At 34.3% G+C, this 20106-nt stretch overlaps 1 protein-coding gene across 6 annotated transcripts in view; it reads left to right on the top strand.

Moving 5' to 3' along the window:
* Positions 1-20106, top strand: part of Sap47 (Synapse-associated protein 47kD) — a 680382-nt gene that overhangs the window by 613069 nt on the left and 47207 nt on the right. For 4 of the 6 annotated variants that reach the window (XM_069839888.1, XM_069839887.1, XM_069839890.1 and 1 more), the window contains exons 5-8: positions 461-601; positions 4365-4504; positions 10659-10804; positions 14938-15099. In XM_069839888.1, the coding sequence (XP_069695989.1) occupies positions 461-601; positions 4365-4504; positions 10659-10804; positions 14938-15099 (589 nt within the window). The remainder of the gene's footprint in view (positions 1-460; positions 602-4364; positions 4505-10658; positions 10805-14937; positions 15100-20106) is intronic. The other 2 variants (XM_069839891.1, XM_069839892.1) reach the window with 1 other exon arrangement.

The following is a 20106-nucleotide window of genomic DNA, read 5'->3' as shown; positions in this document are numbered from 1 at the left end:
TATTTTGGGTCCGAGTTAGATGTATGACTGATTTTCGGGGACGAATTGTCCTGATCCCTTAAGAACAAATATGCTATTTGCAATGCGGAGCATTTACACTTTTCTTCACATGTGGGTGCACAGTGAATGATTTTGATTATTACGTCTTTTGAATTGCAGTTCAAGAAAATGAGTTATAAACGGAAATATAATTGTTTCATGACAAAGCTCGATATTGTGTGCGGATGATGCTGTTGCATCTATTACGAATATTGTCTTCGATGTTTTGTTTATAAATGTTACACTGGGCCTATTGTTACATATTACGTAATGTCTTAGCGTCAGTGCAATTTACTAATATTTTCTAATGTCTGAAATAATTTCAGATTATATTTATTATTATTGTTGCATCAAGTTCAGTGTTACAATGAAACACTCTTGAACTTCCCGTTAGTGAATGGCGTGTTTATCTTGTTCGCAGAGTCTACTGGGAGAGTTCAATAAAGAACAAGAGGCGTTCATAAAGGAGAAACAAGGCAAGACGTCCGATGCCGCGGTGCCTCCGTGGGTGGGCTGCCCCAACGAGGAGAGCCTTAAGGAAGAGTTCCTCACACTCTCTACAGTAAGTAGCTTCAAGCATGTTTGAATTCAGATATGTCGAGTCTGGCACTTCATTATTTTATACGGTCGCCATTTTGTATGCTTCATCCTACAAGGGAATTGCAAGTATAATGTACAAAATGCATGTTGATTCATAAATTCTGTACCTCGTTTTACTATAACAACGTTTTTCAGTTCTTTTAGCATTTTGATTATTGTTTTATTTGTGTCTTTGTTTCATGAAGAATTTTAGATAAGGGCGCAAATAGCCACAGTAGCTGACGCGCTCTTCTTAAACCCCACTATCTATCTGTCTTCATAAATTGACACCAAACTGCATCCTGCAATCGTAATTGAGATATAAATGTAAAAATAATAATAATAATAATAATAATAATTTCCTAGATATAACAGTTCACACTTTATTTGCTTTTAAAGTTGCCTATTAGGAAGACGAGAGACTCAAGTCAACCCTGCCTTTTAGATTGTCCGAACTGTATGGAATGTTTACGTTACCTGCAGCTCCAGTGGGTCAACACTTCCCAAACGCCAGTTGAAAACATACAAATTATTTGAAAAATATTGTTTTCAATGTCTTCAGAAATTGCCTTATTATAAAGTTTGTACTATATATTGACTGTTGTTATTAGAGTGAACAATTTTTTATACTTCTATAAAGACATCGAGGCCCTAATTTTTCTAAAGTAAAGGTAGTAGGCCTAATGATATCTTATAATTTGCGTTGACAGATCAAAACATTTTATATACATAAGGAACCGTAGCCTATATGCAGGGCTGCCGAGAAGGGGGGGGGGGGCAAAGGGGGCAAGTGCATATGGGCCCGTGAGCAGTAAGCGCCCGTGAGATTAAGTGAGTCTGATTACTTTTTATTATCACGAATAATTATTCACAGATACATGCCGGTACTATGAAATTTTGTAAGAACATTTGTTACACGAATCTGACATATTAACCAACAATAGTAGAATTAATACAAATTACTACTTCATTATGTAAATGTTTAACTTTTATATAATAGAATACTGGTTTCCAGTTAACAATCATCGACACGACACTTGAGGGCTCTGGGATTTGCCTGAAATATGTTCCCGTCGCTTGTACCAAACATGTTCAATTGGCTTGTCCTCTTAACTATCAACCTCTGCCGACCCACCGCAATATGCTAGTGGACTCTCCCAAATCAAAGCCGGAGGATTACGTTTCCTTTTCAGTAGGACCTACATACTATGATTCGTGACGAAACTTTCGTCTTTTCATTGTCGTTTTTCTAGTAAATTTTGCTCATTAGTGTTACTAGTGGACAATGGACAAGTAGAAGCATAAGTTGGGAGCTGAGAAGCGCATGTAGAGACAGAAAAATTGGAAGATATTAAGAAAGGGAGTAGAACTTTGTTTGAAGTTTGTGTGAAATTGAGCGACCTTGGAAAACTAAAAAGTAGCAGACAAAATGTGTCATTGAATGTGTTGTTCGAAAACAAGAGCCTTTCCAAAAACAGTATTACAGTACTTTCAAAACTCAAGAATGGAGAATGTGTTCCCAGAGACTGGCTAGTGTGGAGTGAAACAAATCAGAGAAAATAGTGTGGTGACTGATTTGTTTCACTCTACACTAGCCAGTCTCTGGGAACACATTCTCCATTCTTGAGTTTTGAAAATAATACTGGAAAGGCTCTTGTTCCGTCACTTAGAAGGTTATTAGGCAGGTTTGGGGGTACTTTTTCGAACGACACATTCAATGACACAATTTGTCTGCCACTTCTTAGTTTTCCAAGATCGCATGTTACTTGCCATGACTCAGAGTTACGAACTGGTGTATGTAAATTTGTTTCACTTGTACATATTAGCTCATCATTTTTACTATTCTTTGCTTGTTTTGATTCAATACTACTGTTATCAGAACTTTTTTATAGACGGCCACAACCATCAGTATTCACTTCTAAGTATGAACTGTCTACATTTTTGACAACCTGAACAGACGGGCTTGAGATTGGTTCATTTTCTGCACCTTCACTAGCAACGCTCAATTTCACACAAATTTCAAACAAAATGAAGGAAATAAGAATGTATTCAGAGTAACAATGTGTCAAGAATGACTGAGTAACCTTGGCCTCCTTAGTCTGGAGAGTGATCTTGCTAAGTCTTTAAATTTTGATGATATAATTGATGATTTTGCATCAGTGAAGTCAAGGAGAGTTGTTTGTTGATGTTGGCCTGCAAGTCAGAAATTACAGATGTTTAAGGATAGTGTTTTATGAAAACGAAACAAACGACAACGAAAAGACGAAAGTTTCGTCACGGAACATACCATGTAGGCCCTACTGAAAAAGAAGCGTGATGGATATAATATAATATATTGTGCTAGCGCTAATTTGAAGTTTTGCTAAAAGTTTTCAATATAACAGAAGTGTATATTTTTAGATTCGTATCTGTGTATGGGGTTATCTTTTATTTCTTTTGAAAATAATTATTATGGTCAGAACAACTGGTAACTTGTCATTTTTAACTTTTTTTTTCAACGGGTCCTGAGCATAATATTGAACAGGGGCCCATAAATCCTGTCGGCGGCCCTGCCTATATGTTTTAAATGCATTGGAAAAAGAGGAAAACTGTGGCGAGAAGTAGTGGAAGAAAAGAGCTGGGAGGAAACCTACATCCAGACACATGAGTATAGATGATGATGAAGAAGAAGAAGTCTTCAAAGAATGTATCATATCTCTATCTTGCGATCACCACCTTCCTCTGTATATTATGAATTTGAATTTATGATTTTAATACTGTACTCATCTCTTTACTACATTGCTGTTAATGTTAACTGAATAGCTATCATAGTTTAAAATCATTACTCATTACTAGAGCCCGAATGTTAGGCAGAATACCTTTTTTTAAACTGAGTGTATGCATGAAAGACCTATTAGAGATAAACACGTTTCCATACATTTGGGGACAATAGGCCTAATTTTTATTTTGCCTTTTTTAGCTCCCTTTGCCTATTTTAAGGTTGAATGCCTTTTTTAGCCTTTTTACGTCGTTATTGTACATTTTCTATATTTTTAATGCATTTAAAATAAACCGCACATACAGTAAATTATATCGAAAAACAAAAAAGAATGATTATACAAATTAAAAATATATATTCACCTCACACAAATATTTGCTGAGAATCTTATTCTCCAGCAATATACATATGTTTCCAAGAAGTCGTAAACTTTTCTCTCCTATCGATTCCATCTTTTATGTCACTTAACAAAGATGTTAGAATAGTATAACCCTCAGTGTTCAGGTCACTTCTGGGTTTACCAGCGAAAGAAAGGCGATGAGGGAAGTATTAAAAGCAAGTCTCCAGGTCTCGTTACTGTTGTCGCTTGCATGCACAAGTCACGCGTACTTTGAAGTCTCTAATTCTTTCTCACACCCCTCTTTTGAGACAGTACACAGTTGTTTTAAGTTTACTCCAATCACTTCAGTAGAAGTAGAAAGATCTTTTTCCACCATGAAAAATGTTCTCTGTGACAGGCGGCTCACTATGACAGTTGACAACTTAAAAAAGCATCTTGTTGTAGCATGTAATAAGGAAACTGAGTACCGTATGGTATAGTTTATTAAGTATTTGTCTATTTTTGTCTGTTTCCATGATTAATAAATGCCTATTTCACTGCCTATTTTTTCTATTTTTAGTGCCTATATCCCTGCCTATTTTAACCAAAATAAATTCCTAAATATCCGGGCTCTACTCATCACAAAATTGGTATGATTTTATGTTTCAGGACAGACGAAACTTTGTTCGTAGTCCCCCTGCAGGAGTTGATTTCCAGTTTGATTATGAAGTTTCTTATCCCGTTGCCATGGCTACCCTAGCTGAAGACCCCAACCTCGAGAAGATGAGGTTTGAACTGGTACCTAAAGTGTAAGTTTCTCATTTTACAATAAATATTACTTGTCCGGTATGAGTTACTTTGTCAGTAAGTTTACAGTTTGCTATAGATTATAAATTGATAGAATAAAATTGCCATTCATATGGATTAAAGTAAAGCTGAAACAAAATAGTATCAGAATGATATATATATTACAGCACATGCTGCCTTAATTCTGCATTTCTATAAATAATAAAAAAATAATAACCAAACTCAGAGTACAGGTAACGTAATTTAAAATAAATCATCTCAATCTTCCAATGATAGTCATTTAAGTATCTGACATATTTGTTACCACATGAATACTAATGTTATCAAATCTAATGTCTCCATGCCATTGTTCTATTTTGCGAGTTTCTAATAGGCTTACTCAATACAGATGTTCTTTTCAGTAAGCCCCCATATTTGTTATTATAGAGGATAAAATAAATATAGGAATTTCAGTGTCATATTTTCAGATAAGTTGTATACGATATGTATGATAAAGTTTGTTATAACCTAGTTTTCAGACTACAAACTTACCAATCAAGGTAAAAGGATAAAAAACCAGTACATTATTATTCATATAGAGTGGATTTGACTAACACTTTCAACCATCTAATGGCCATCTTCAGGTCGATGTTGATTACATGAATATATTTAAACATAAAAGTCATTAAAAGGACTGTACAATACTGCAATATGAACTTATGTTGGGTTAGCGGTTAAAAGTAATGGTTAATACAATATTGACATGGAGATAAAATGAAATACATGAACAGGTTACATAATATCAACTCTGACATGATTAAATTGAACATGGTATATTTGTAATATATTTCTTTTTGAAGAACTTGTATCAGTATATGCGGTTGCAGTTGAAAGTATTGTCTTTACTTGTACATGGCCAACTCGGAGGAAACTAGTAAAAGGTTTCTGAAATAATTATAAAAGAATAAAGGTTTTGAAAAATTTTTGTAAAATGTAATTTAGATGTTGTATAGAAAGTATACTAGTTTACTTATTATAGCCAAGGTGTGTTGTTTTATCTATATCTCGGCTATAGTAAGTAAACTGGAATACTTTTTATATAGGTAACATATAAATTAGATTTTACAAAAATTTTTCAAAACCTTTATTCTTTTATCATTATTTCGGTAACCTTTTACTAGTTTCCTCGGAATTGGCCATGTACAAGTAAATACCGTACTTTCAACTGCAACCTTTTATACTGACACAAGTTCTTCAAAAAGAAACATACTGCAGTATATCATGTTGAATTTAATTATGTCAAAGTTGATATTATGTAACCTGTTCATGTATTTCATTTTATCTCAATGTCAGTATTGAATTAACCATTATTTTTAACCACTAACCTAAGTTCATATTGTAGTATTGTATAATCCTTTTTAATGACTTTTATGTTTAAATATATTCATGTAATCAACATCGACTGGGAGATGACTATTAGATGGTTGAAAACGTTAGTCAAATTCACTCTATATGAATAATAATGTAATGATTTTTTAACCTTTTACCTTGTTTGAAAAGTTTGTAGACTGAAAACTATATAATAAATTAATAAACTTTATCATAAATATAAGAATGATTAAAAATATGTAATAAAAAGAAAACTTCTATAGTGTGCATAGAGCTCCTACTAGATCATATTTTCAATAAAATATATTTATCAGACTCAACCTACAATGCTATGGGCTGCTATGCACGTCCACATCTAAAACCATTATAGGAACACGCTAATAATTCTGCACTCTTGTAATAATTATGCATTTATTCCTTTAACTTCAGTTGTTACACGTTTGTGTAACCACTTAGATATATTTAAAAATATAAATCGCAAAGGTAACACTTTCTCACTTTACTACTTCTCGCCAAAATTTATTTACTTTATCTAGTTGCAAATCATGTTTCGTTTGTAGATCATTTTCATGGATAATAATTCGAATGAAATACGTACCAGTAATTTAAATTATGCACTATGCCCAAAATAGGAAGATAAACCTTCGCTTTGTGGATTGCATACAAAAAGGAATTTCTTCAGCTTCCAAATAACGTCGAAATCCAACAGCTCCTTGACAACTCTTGTCATTGTGACATTTTTTCCCAGTTGCAAGAAACACAATTTTAAATTCCACTTGGTCGCAAAACAGCTAGGAATAGTACAAGCAGAACGAATAGAATTTGTTCTATTTGTCTTGGTACGAGGCACTGTTGATTCCAGTGCTAAGCATTGTTCAGGCAAGCATTGTGGCGACCTTTACAAAAGGTGAGAAAAGCCGACAAATCCAGGAAAACTGCTCTTACAGATGTCTTATATGAAGCCACTCATTTCATGATTAAGTTCAGTTGATGTTTAAAGTGGGACAGCAAGTTTTAATTATGGCTTGAACTCCACCTGTTGCACTACTTACAGCAGTTTCATCGAAAGTCTGTACAGTTATTTTATGTGGTTCTTCTGGATTCATTTCATTTAAGATGCATTCAGAACTCGCATCTGCTCTTTGACCTTCCAGCTTAAAAGAATCCCCCAACCTTTCAAACGGCTCACCTTTATCTTCATAAGAAAAAAAACCAATGCTGTGATTACCAGTATTCGGAAACATTTGTTACTTCAACTAGAATTATTTCAATGAAGTCCTTTCATTATCATTTCACGAGAAACTTTCAACATATAGTTCAACAGTTCATTTTGAATGTTTCTCAAAAGCCTTTCAAAATCTTGGTTCGACTCCATGTGTTCCTTCACAGCACTGTCGTCACGACATCAGTCGATCCAAAGAACACACCACCATTTTCAAAAGTGTCAGTTTCATCGTGACCTCTCAAAGCAGGCTTGTAAAACCCACAAAACTCATACAATTTGTACAATGTAAAATTTTGGAAAGAATATACTGTACCTTTTCTTTCGAACATGTTTATTATTGTAGGACTTGAGGTTTCCCAGCATTGGATATGAAATAATTGTTCTCGGGTTCTCAGCCAGGTGAGTTGGATTGTTGCTTCCAAGCTTTCGATGAATAGTCTGTCATCTTCTTCAAGGATCTTCATCTCTGGCAGCAGTATATTTTCGTTCTTCTAAAGAAGTGATTAATGTATTTGATAAACTGTATTCTAAGTTCCAAACACAAGACACTGCGCAGGCTCAGAGACCTAAAGCATAGATAATACAGTCTACACCTGTGGAGTAACGGTCGGCACGTCTGGCCGCAAAACCAGGTGGCCCGGGTTCGAATCCCAGTCAGGGCAAGTTACCTGGTTGAGGTTTTTTCCGGAGTTTTCCCTCAACTCAATACGAGCAAATGCTGGGTAACTTTCGGTGCTGGACCCCAGACTCATTTCACCGGCATTATCACCTTCTTTTCATTTAGACGCTAAATAACCTAGATGTTGATACAGTGTCGTAAAATAACCCAATAAAATAAAAAAAAAATAGATAATACACAAGCTATCGCTAACAGAGTTATTGAAATTCTTTACATTTCTTGTGGTGTCATAACCTGTTGTGAAACATACTTGAAAAGAGCGAAGAAAATGGATTTGCTATGCATTGTGCAGTAGCCTAAACTCGAAATTGGAACCTTTGTGACATGCCATCCAGAAGTGAAGTCTTCCATGTCGTCTCAATAGTTCAGCTAATTCAGGCATCTGTTTGTCATGCTGAGGAAAACAGGTTTGAGTCTCATCCCAGTGATATTATTTTTATTTCCTGAATAACGTAAAATTTGAGTTTTACAGAGTCTTGCGACTGATGTTTCAGTTTGTTTAACAAAATATGTAATAATTACAGTCCAACTCCTCTCAGTTATTATTAGGCTTGACCTGGCCCAAAAACAAACCATTAATTGGAAAATAATTTGTTTTCTCAAACAAAATAAAGCAAGCAATCTAGCTATTGCAATGTATTGTAAAGGTTCTACACTTAGAGAAGATAATATAAATATGCACAGAGAAAATAATATGTTGTTGTTTTCTAATGCCAGGCATTTGACAATAAAGTCATTTGACCTCTTGCACTCCAATATTTTTCAAAGATATTATCATGGCCAGCCACTGAAGCACAGATTTTGAGGTGTTCCGAAAGAGAAAATAATATAAATATGCACAAACAATTCATTTTAGAGAGTAAAAAACTTAGTACTTTAATAAAATTACCGTTGGGCTTTACCACAGAGCATGTTATGACCGCCCGCCCCTGATTGAGTGTTAAGCGCAAATGGATAGATAGTGCAATCTGCAATAGATGCAGTAGTAATCATCAAGTGGAAAGTAGCAGTGTTGCCATCTTAGCAGTTTTCCTTCTAGATCTGGTATTAGTTTAGCAGGTAAAATTTATCACATTTGTATTGTTGTTGTTGTTTCAATGCCTTGCATCTAGCATTGAAGCCATTAGCATTCGTGCTCTCCAATACTTCTAGGCTACAGTGTCTTCAGCAGATAATGCATTGCAGGTCTTCAAGTGGCTCTCGTTCATCTCCTCTTGACTGTTGCACAGGGGACACAATGATGAATTTAGAATTTGTAGTTTATGTAAGTGGCTTGCCAAGTAATCGTGTCCTGTAAGCAGCCTGAAGGCTACAACTGCAGTTTTCCATGGTGCTTGTGGGATTACTTCTGGGTTCAAGATTAGGGTGTTCCATTTTTTGTTTTCGGCATGTTTTTTTGTTTCCTCAATATGAAGGTGTGAGAATTTAGAATTGATCAGGCGCTTTACTGAAGTGATTGGCAGATTTGTCATTTTCATTTGCTGTATTGTTGTGCCTTTCTTGGCAAGTGTATCTGCCTATTCGTTGTCCTCGATCCCACAGTGTGCCGGGACCCACTGTATGTGAATTGTTTTGTTAAGATTTTGAAGTTGAACTAACATGTTGTAGCAATCCTTTATTTTCTTTGATTTTTTTTTGTGGTGTTTGAGCATATTGCTTGAATTGCAGCTTTGGAATCTGAGAGGATTACTGCTTTATTGTACTTGTTAATGGGGAGATTCATTAATTGCTGTAGAGCTATGTGTATTACCATTATTTCTCCGTCGTAATTTGTGGTGTCAAGATCTGTTGCTTCATAAAATGGGAATAGTGAACATGAGACTCCAGCTCCAGTTCGGTGGTCTTTAGAAGATCCGTTTGTAAAATTATGTAACCATTCTTTTGGGGGATATTTTGTGTTGATTGTTTCAAGGGCTAGAGCTTTCATTACATCTGTGGGTGTTTCTGATTTATTTACTTCTTCTGTTAGTTGTAAAGTATAGTTGAGCTGTTTAAAATCTAGTGGGTTTTCTCTTATTTGGAGTTTCTCTCTGTTGTTGGATATTTTCAGACTGGATTTTGAGATACTTTTTCTGCCAAAACATTTGTATTGTTGATGTACGGATTCAGCAGTTTTTTAACCCTCACAGCAGCAAAGTACTCTGTTTTCACATTGATGATATATTAATTTAGCGACTTCTGCACTGTTTTATTGTGGGTTTTCAAGAAATGAGTTGACAACAGTGTAAAATTGATTTTTTTTTCCGTGACTACGCTTGCAGATTGTAAAAGGCCAGCGAGCAGCCATGAAGGAATAATCATACTTCACACTAGGTGACTATAATGCAAGTCAGAAAATAAGGTTTTATTTTATTTAAGTTTATTTCTGCAAAATATTGAAGAAACACACTAGTATTCTTTTATGATGATGTTGTTTACCAACATGGAATATTAAGGATTTGAATTGCTTCCTATTTCTTGGCACGAATTTAAAATTGAGTTATGGGAAATTTGATGCTTAACAATGCGACAAATTCGCATTATATAATGAGACTGCAACCAGCATAATATACTCGTATAAATGGCATAAGGTTGCCGTCTCAGCAAGACATACGGTATTGCATATTATACGAGTAGGGCTACACACATAGTGCCTTGCAGAAGTGCCAAACAACTGAACAAGTCAATGATGTGGATATCGTTACAAAGCTTGTTGTTGTTCAAAACCTTATTTTCTGATTTTCCTTTGTACAAATATTTCTTACTTTACTCAGTTTGTCTTTCACCTGTAGTTACACTTGTTCCTTCTTTTAAAATATAACTGTGAAACTGTTTTAGAAGCCTCATTAATTGTAAGTTCAGCAATATTGTCTTTTTGAAATTATATGGGAATATCTTGATTCAGGATCAACGAGGAAACTTTCTGGCGGAACTACTTCTATCGCGTGAGTTTGATCCGTCAAGCCAATGAACTGTCTTCAATGGCTCAGGAAGGTGGCCGGGAGTCCGATCCCACTTCACGAGCCAACAGCACAGACGTCGAGCCAGCAGGTAGGAAGCTCAGGCCAGTGTCTGGAATCGATGTTATCAGTGTTGTGTTATAGTGTTTATTGTTGAGTTTAGACACAGCTGTTACCAGGAGGTTTTCCAGTGTGGAGACAAAGCAGTTTTATTCAATGAATGTGAAAAATGGTGATGCACACATTATTATTATTATTTATTATTATTATTATTATTATTATTATTATTATTATTATTATTATTATTATTATCCTAGATTAACATAACAACCATTATTTCATGTCGTCCTTATGCCATGCAACATATGCTTGAATATAACTATTACTTATTACTACACCTGGGACTTTAGATCAGTAAAAATATAAGTTTAGGCACCTAAAATAAGCTTATAGAATGATAAAATAGGCATTTAAAATGCTATAACAGGCCCTCAAAATCTTATTTATTTTTAAGCAACAAAAGTTATGGCATCAAAAATATTGCAACACTTTCACTCATCATAATTTGCCCTGCAGTACATAACGACAACTTCTCCAAATTGTCCATGCTCAAGCTGGGTATTTTGTCATTCAGTATCAATTTGTAGGTGAAGAAAGAACTCTGTACGGTACACAAACTGAGGTTACAGAGGCATATTTAAACTTACATTTTTCATTTCGATTTCATCAGGGAGATCTTCACTTTCTCCATCCATGACTAGTTTCACAGCACTGGAAAAACCTGGATTTTTACTCAGCACACTAATCCATTTAGGCCTGTCTCTTATCTTATTCCCCACCTTCCCCTTTACAATTTTTTAATTTTAATCTCAGCTTCTTGTATCACTGATAGTTATTATTGAAGAGAATTTTCTTTCTCTTCCAATTTGGTGATTTAAGTCGTCCTATATCTTTATGAAACTGAAAATATATAGCTCAATTGAAAAGTCGTCCGAAATGACGACATTTAAAGCCACTGAGAAATAAACTCAATGACATATACTGTAGGAAAGCTACTTTTTGAGTCCTTAGAAATAATTTAAATTGGTAATGACTGTAAAAGTACCGCTAATCATCTTTATAAATAAAAACAAAATTTATTATAAAGTCATAGGTAGTATTCATTAACAGCATATTGTTAGAAGAAGGCATTATCTTGCTTAAAGAATCTAGCTAACTTACAGATAATTTATACAATTTCTTGTGGAGGTACATATCTGTTTGTTGCAGCAGTGCTGGCAAAGAATGATTTTCTCTGTCATAAGTCATCCCTGAGAATTCCAGGAGTCACTGTCGTATACACATACTCTTTGATGAATTTTTTATAGGAATTTCTCACTCAACTTAAAACACTCCGGATATTGAAAGAAACTGTAAAACTCTACCAGTTTTTATGGTTATGTACATATTTTAAACATATTTTAATGGGTAGGGAACAAAATAGGCAATTGCCCTAAAATTCCAGTCTACTTATAACTTTTCTGCAATCTGGTGTCCCGATATATGATTTGCCTTTGCAGTAATACCCAGGCAAGTTACTTCTGATGTTAGATCAGCTTAGATTAGGAAGGCTTAGGATATATAATGTTAGTTTAGTTAGTGCTTTTGCTTAATAAAATTTGCGGCCATTTTACCGAACTTCTATGATGCGGCCAAATGTTGACTGTAAAGTACAGATTTCTCCTTTCTTAATCTCCTAAATAACACCTTGCCATCGTCTAACATCACCACATCATCATCACCACCACCATTGTCGTCCTGATATGAATGAGCCCAATGAACCTTCCTGCTTTGTTGAGGCATGTCTTCTCGTCGGTTTCTTTAAATTTAAGAATTTCAGTCCTGGTCTGGAAAGTATAATCCATTTGTGCATCTCAGAAAGCACATCTGTCATAATTCTTGGCTGGTACGGCAACATGAGAATCACTTTATTTTATGACCTCTTAATACAGTTACTTTACTTTTCTTCTTCTTCTTTAAAGTACACACTTTAAAATCTAATGATTTAGCAATGAAGTCATTAGTTACTGACTTGTGACTTATTTGCATAGTGTATTTCATTGGTTGTTTCATCAGTGCCAATTCATTTTCGTTTATACTTCCTCCTTTTTACTTTTTCACTTCAAATTCTACCTATCTTCTTTCCAAATGGCTGATGAGGTCTAGTTCAGTAGCCTTTCATTGAGCACTATAGTCGAATGTGTGTCCATTTTTTTTTCTTTTCTTTTATTTTTTTGTTAATTACTGATGCTGGTTATTTAACACCGAAGGAGTTAATGGCAGCGAGATAGTTCGCCATGAGATTACTTGACACTTGCCTTACAGATAAGAGAAAACCTCGAAAACCTCAATCAGGTAATCGACCCCAGCAGGAATCGAATCCACATCCGAGCACAGCTCTGAATTAGTAGACAAATGCACCTAACATCCGAATTATGCTGATAGCTCTTATTTTTTTCTTTGTCCATGTGTACAGTCTATGACCCAAACGTTCCAAGATTGGATATGTTGTGACAGATCAATAATAATCTATTTCTGTGGATTATTCCCAATGCTGCGCAAGTTTTGGAATGTTTATACAGCACATGCAACACTACTCTGCAACAATAATTCAAATTATGCCAGGTGTTTCCGAAGACAGTTTAGCTGCGCCAGTGGAAAGCAGAGTAACATAAATTTTATATGGAGGTTGGGAAAATTGTTACTCAAACTTTTAACATAATATAGGAATATACGGTGATAAAACGTTATAACAAACATTTGTATTTGGTATAATCGTTTTCGTGAATGTCGGAACACTTGACTTAGACTGTGTGGTATGAGTCTAGCAGTTAGTTTTTTCTTTGTTAATCATGCACACTTTCTTGGCAAGTCGTCTTGCTGATGTTCAGCTCCTCTGAAAACATTTGAATGTTAATTATATCCTTTTTGAAAGACTTCAGACTCGCTCATTGTTTCTAGAGTGTGCATAAGGTAAATTGACTATCAGATAACATTTCATCACTGTACACTTAAGTTATAAATATGAGTAGCACGTTTCCCAAATGTCATATAAAATTTAATGTTCACTTTTTGCACATCCATCGGCGTGAAAACACCTTATGTACCGTAATTTTAAAACCATTGTACTAGATACAGTAGTGGTGCAGGAATGAACAAGTCAAAACTGGCTCAACAACAGAGGAATAATTTCATTCACTGTCGCAAAAACAGAATCGTTTCTCGTTTGTTTGCAATATATCTAGTCTGGAACTTTCTGGACATAAATTGTATTTTAATAGGAAAATATATATCTACTTACTCCTTTATAATTGTTATTATTCTCGTCATCGTCATCATTTGTCAGTGGTTTGATATCTCCCTAGTCCTTTGTTTATTCATTTTCTTGAGAACTGATTGAATTCTTAGTTTCTCTATACTTATATTTTTTATAATCTTCAGAGAAATTTGAGCTCTTCTGTGCTTAACCTTGTCGACCTGGTTGGTGAGTTGGTATAGCGCTGGCCTTCTATGCCCAAGGTTGCGGGTTCGATCTCGGGCCAGGTCGATGGCATTTAAATTGCTTAAATGCGACAGGCTCATGTCAGTAGATTTACTGGCATGTAAAAGAACTCCTGCGGGACAAAATTCCTGCACATCCGGCAACGCTGATATAACCTCTGCGAGCATCGTTAAATAAAACATAACATTTGTTTAACCTTGATAATATTTGTTTACAGAAAATACAATTTTCCCTGTTATAGACCTACTGTCATTTCTCCATTCCTGCTGAAGTGTTTAATCCTTTAAGCACTGTTGTTGTTGTTTTTTTGTATTTGGTTAAGATCAGAAATTTTTATTCAACATTCGTAGCAGTAATTTTTTCAAGTTCAAATATCGTGATCTGGAAATCCGATTTCTCATATAATTGAACATATTTACTTTTAGGCATTTTATTCCCTGTTACATTTCATTCTTGTTTCTTCTTTTCTTAGTTGCACTTTATGTAGGCTAAGTTATATTAAATAAATTGTAAGTTGTCAAAATTTGTGCATATCACTATTTACAACTGCGTCTCCACACCAGAATGGACTGATCCACTCCTTTTAACAGCTGTCTACCAGTTCTGTATCAGTGTCTGCATGGTGGGATGCATGGAGCGCTTGTTTTGATTTTGGCTGAGTATGGTTGTTGTGTCCCGTCTAGCAAAACCTCACCTCGATGATGTGTTAGTTCCGGAAAGCACCTCCACTGACAGCCCTACCCATGAGTTTGTGTCAGACACTTTCCGGGCCAGTTCCAGCGACATAGAGGAGGTGCGAGAGGGTATGAAAAAATTGGGCATGGACCCACCTGCCAACAAGAATGGTAAGTCTCGTGCTTCCCTTCCAAATTTAGTCTCTTTTTACTTTTCGTTCGATTCCTATTCTTTTGTTCTGGTTTTTGTGATTCTTACTAAAACGAGAAGCTTGGAAGCACTCTCTGAGGCTTAGTCCTCTGGTGATGGCAATGATATAAACAATCTTCTACCTGTTAAGAATTAAGAACAAAAGTTATGTTACTTAGACCTTTTTTGCCTTATAATTCTACATTATTACGGCTAAATGTATCATTTTTTGTGTAAAAGAAAGTAAATGTCCAGACTGCTTTCTTTGTTTTGGGTATTTTTATTTTTTCATGGCACTGAATTTTGCATTTCATTATTATATTCTCGCTCTTTCATCCTTCTGTCATTATAGGAAGAGTGTTCCATAAATCACTATCATACCGGTAAGTTTTTAATTTGTACACTTTCTGGAACAGTTTTCATTTATACAGTTATTATTAAATTTGGTCATTAAATGACAATTGTGGATCATAATGTACACATGCTTTAGTTCCATGAAAGTAATGCTTCCTTAATTTCATGTGAACTTTAATAATAATATTAATAAAAATAATTAGTAGTAGTAGTAATAATAATAACAAATTAATAACTTAAAAATAAAATAAAACTAAATAATAATAATAATAATAATAATAATAATAATAATAATAATAATAATAATAATAATAAATTAATTACTTGGAAGTAAAAGCTTACTTATATTCACTGATCATGTAACTGCGGTTATTGACACAAATTAAAAAAAAAATAAATAAATAAAATAACACAACATAATTATGACGGCATCAATCATTAAGAATTACAATTTAGCAATGGAATTTCCAAAAATAATTTACAAAACTAGACCAATAAAAACGAAAAATGCATTAAAAACAGTAAGTAACTGACTAAAATTGTTTATTATATTTCATTACTTACATGTACTTTTTATGTATACAGTATATATTTTTTCCCAAATAAGCTTATGTAAATTCTAAAATAAAACATAGCACAATTTTGAATTTTCTTAGTTATTTACATTAAGCAGAATGACTGATCAGAGCTCTTTCACAATTGAAGAAAATAGCATTTTTGAATTCACCCTTCAAAAGGTACTATTGAATCAGTAATTAAGTACTTTACATTGCTGGTCTTCTTTTATAAGTAAACGCCATCGTCAACATCACAAATTATTATTCAGTCAATGAATAATTAGATCTTAGTACACTTGGTTTGACCTCATCCAGTAGTCTGTAATCTTTTGGTTCGCATTCTTTTACTATGCTATTCTTTTTCCGTTCTTTCTCAAAATTTGTTGAAGTTGGTATTATTCGATTTCAAAAATGACTGGTTCTAATTTCAATTTTTCTGAAATGTTCTCAATTCTCTTATAGTCTAAAAACGTGTATCTTTTGTACCAAAAGGATAATTTGAAGATGAACAATGAAAAGGAAACACTTAAGCAGAACAGTAAAAACAGAATCTAATAGGCCTACTTGTAAGGAGATACTAACCATGTTAAGTGGGGGTTTTTCTCGTGTTATTCCTGTCAATCTTGTATCAGTAGTCAAGCTTTGTATTGTTTATTGTAAAAGCTCTAACTGCCAGCATTCTGTGATGATATTCAGAAATAAACCCTTAAGAACAAGATGATCGTATTTTATGAAGTCAGAGAGCACAATGAGCACCATTAGAAAGGACAGTCTTAAACCTCGGTAAGATCAGCAGTACTTCTTAGGTTAAACAAAAGAATAGCATTTTGGGTTCATTAGCAACTGTACTCCACTTGTGACGATACCCCCTCTGATGAATTAAGTGAGAAGTACCAAGAAGATATGAAATAACACAAAAACTTTAGGAAGCTGTTTGCACAGTTTGTCATAAACGTTAGAAAAGAAAGAAATTATTATACCATAAGACTTGTCATTCTATGCGCAAAGAACAATTAGTACCCATATCAACGTTATTCACTTTTGAGCTGGTAACTTGTGATGTCAAAATCATGTAATTCTTATTTGAAGTTTTCATACTAATAACAGAGATTTTTCAATCTGCCGACACTGAGAGACTCCAGTGACGTGAATCAGGTACTCACCTAACAGAATATAGTAAATCGCATAATATTCTTAGTCCACATGGCATTAGAATTGCGTTCTTATCCTTTACATGTCGCAATGGTAAAAATTCTATCAAATTAACTTGATTTAAATTATTCACTTTACTGTTACGAATTAGAGATCGTAAATGACAAATAAAAACTGATCAAACTGCGTTAGCAGAAAATATACATGTTTATATTATACATATGTTTAAGTAGATTACTGTATCTCGCGCAAAACGTAAGTTGAGTGGTTGATTGTTAACACCTTCAGATGTGCTAAATGACTGTTAATCTGGCAAAACACAATTTTATTAATTACCAACATTGACAGGCGAAATTTTTCCTGTAGTCCTCTTATTCATTACATGCCAAAATCATGGAAAAGAATTCCCTCCACAGCTTTAATTTTCTTCAGAAGGGAGCTTGTAAACAATTTTTCCATGTCGGATATCAAGGTATGGGAAAAGTACTGGGAAGCAAGACACCTGCTCCAAGACTCACGATCTCCTTTTGTTACCTTTTATTAACTATGTTCTGTTTGGTATTTTCTTCTTCATTTGTAAGCGAATGACTTTGTATTAAGTGCTTGCTGCATTAAATAAATAAATGTCAGGTATCAGTTTCTTTATACTCTGCCAGTGTAAAAACACTTTCAACAGTCACTATATTTTTTCTCTTAATTGTGATAGTACGTTTTGTCATTTGAAATACATAGTGGGAAGAAGTTTGTTTCATCTAATCAAACTACAACCATTTCAACTATTGCCCTTATTTCAGTTCCTTAAACTTTTGCACTCTTCCACTGTAAAACATTGATTTTATTTCTGCTCTTTGTGGGGTATTAATCTTTCTTTTACAGTTGGGTTTGGAGAGTTGGTATATGAAATATTTTGAATGTCTGCTGAATACGATGAGATATTGTCAAATGTCCATACAATGGTATGTTCACTCCAGAATTTCTTTGAAATTCTTGAGAAAGCCATATTTTTAATCACTACACTTACAAATGTGGTTTGGTTGAGATTTACTTCTTGCAAGTAATATATTAAAAAGTTTATCTCCCATTTAAATGTATGAATTTTATTAATAGTTCAGTAAGTAGAATTAAATATTTCTTTGGTAGAAAGATCTTTTCAGTTAGGGAATGTAATAAATATTTTGCAGTCTGGAGACATTGTCACTAAAAGTAGGCATATGATTAAATCTATATTTGGTAGCGATATTCTTCTTTTAGATCTTTTATACATTGCTGCATCCCACTTTTTCTACTTTGTTTTCTCCTTTGTCGCCAGAGATCTTTGTAGTTATCAAGAAAACCAATATAAAGTAAGGAAAGTTGGTGGGGCAAGGAACAGTTGACCAGTGATTCTTCTTGGATCAGAATTCCTTTATATTTTATAATGTACGACATTAGACTTGCTTACGTTTGCTTTCTGTTAGAAGGAAGCTTTGCTAAGAATTTTTATCGTCCTTATCCCAAAATCTATGCATTTGTCAAATTGAACTTCAGATCCAGTGATAAACAAGATAAGCACTAGACCACCAAAGACGACTACATACAAAACTACGTACAGTAATCTTATTTTTTGAAGTTCAAAATTATGCAATTAAAAATAGAATTCTAATAAAATTCGGGAAACTCACCAGCTTCTTATAAACCGAAAGCTGTAGAAAGTACTGTTCCATTTTGAGATAAACTCTTGAAAAAGAGCTTGCTTTCAATCAGAACTTGATGCTGATGCTACTGGCATTATACTCCCTATAGGCCTCTTCAATGCTGTCTTCATAAGGTTAAGAACAGAACTTTTTATGGAATGAGGTCACCCCAACTTCCAAGTAGGAAGGCTATGTCACAGAATATGTACTTCCAAAAACAGGATACATAGTTCTAATCTCGGGCACGGAATTTTCATTTTGGTTGCCTCTTAAAATCCATTTGAATGAGGGTGGGAGCTATTCTTTTATATGGCTGCCACACTGAAACCACCAAAACTTGGTCTTTCTGAAATAGTACATTTGTCAAATATTACACGTAATCCGCATATTTAACATTTCATGCACAATGCACAATTGTTTGCTTGTCTTTATATTCTATAAAATGAAATTGAAGCAAAATAAATTCCTCCATTGCTGCTGAGTAGTAGCACTATGTATTTTTGCGGATTTTCATTTATACGATCTTCAACAGTGATGTGCTATACAATTTATGTGAGGGAAGCAATAATACAAATTTTATATGTATAGTACAAAAATGATAGCGGCCAACTCGCCTAAATACATTTGAAGACCAAAACAATTCTCCTCTCTTTAGCAGCAAAATCCTCGAACGGAAATAAATTAATCCTTATCGGCCAGTATAGGCGCCTCTAGCTAAGAATATGAATAACGAATCTGCCTTGATCAGGACAGGTGCTAAGGGAAAGGATTTTGTGACATTTTAAGATTAGGGAATTCATAGTTCTCACGATTAAAATACAGGGTGTTAAGAAAAAAGTATTCAATATTTTAGGAGGTGCTAGTATGCATCAAAAAAAAGAAAAAACATGTCTAATAAACATATGTCCTACAACACATACTTTCTGAGATCTGAACATTTGTTCATAGGAGGTGCCCAATGTGACGTCCATTCATGGCAATGTATTCTTCTGCCCTTTCTGCATAAGGAATCACGCACTCTGAAATTGATCTGGTTGTTCTTGATAACCAAAAGTCTAGAGGACTTAGATTTGAGGAACGAGCAGGCCAAGGTGTGGGGTCTCCCCAATCAATCCAGCGATCCTGAAATGTCAGCATCATGTATTCACGCTCATTGCGGGAAAAAATGTGCTGGTGTGCCATCATATATGAACCACATCTGTAGTCTTTGCTGACATGGCACATACTTCAGCAAGGTAGGCAATACATTAAT

The sequence above is a fragment of the Periplaneta americana genome, chromosome 11, assembly GCF_040183065.1.
Source record: "Periplaneta americana isolate PAMFEO1 chromosome 11, P.americana_PAMFEO1_priV1, whole genome shotgun sequence".
Classification (NCBI taxonomy): domain Eukaryota; kingdom Metazoa; phylum Arthropoda; class Insecta; order Blattodea; family Blattidae; genus Periplaneta; species Periplaneta americana.
This window is presented reverse-complemented; position numbering and strand designations above follow the sequence as displayed.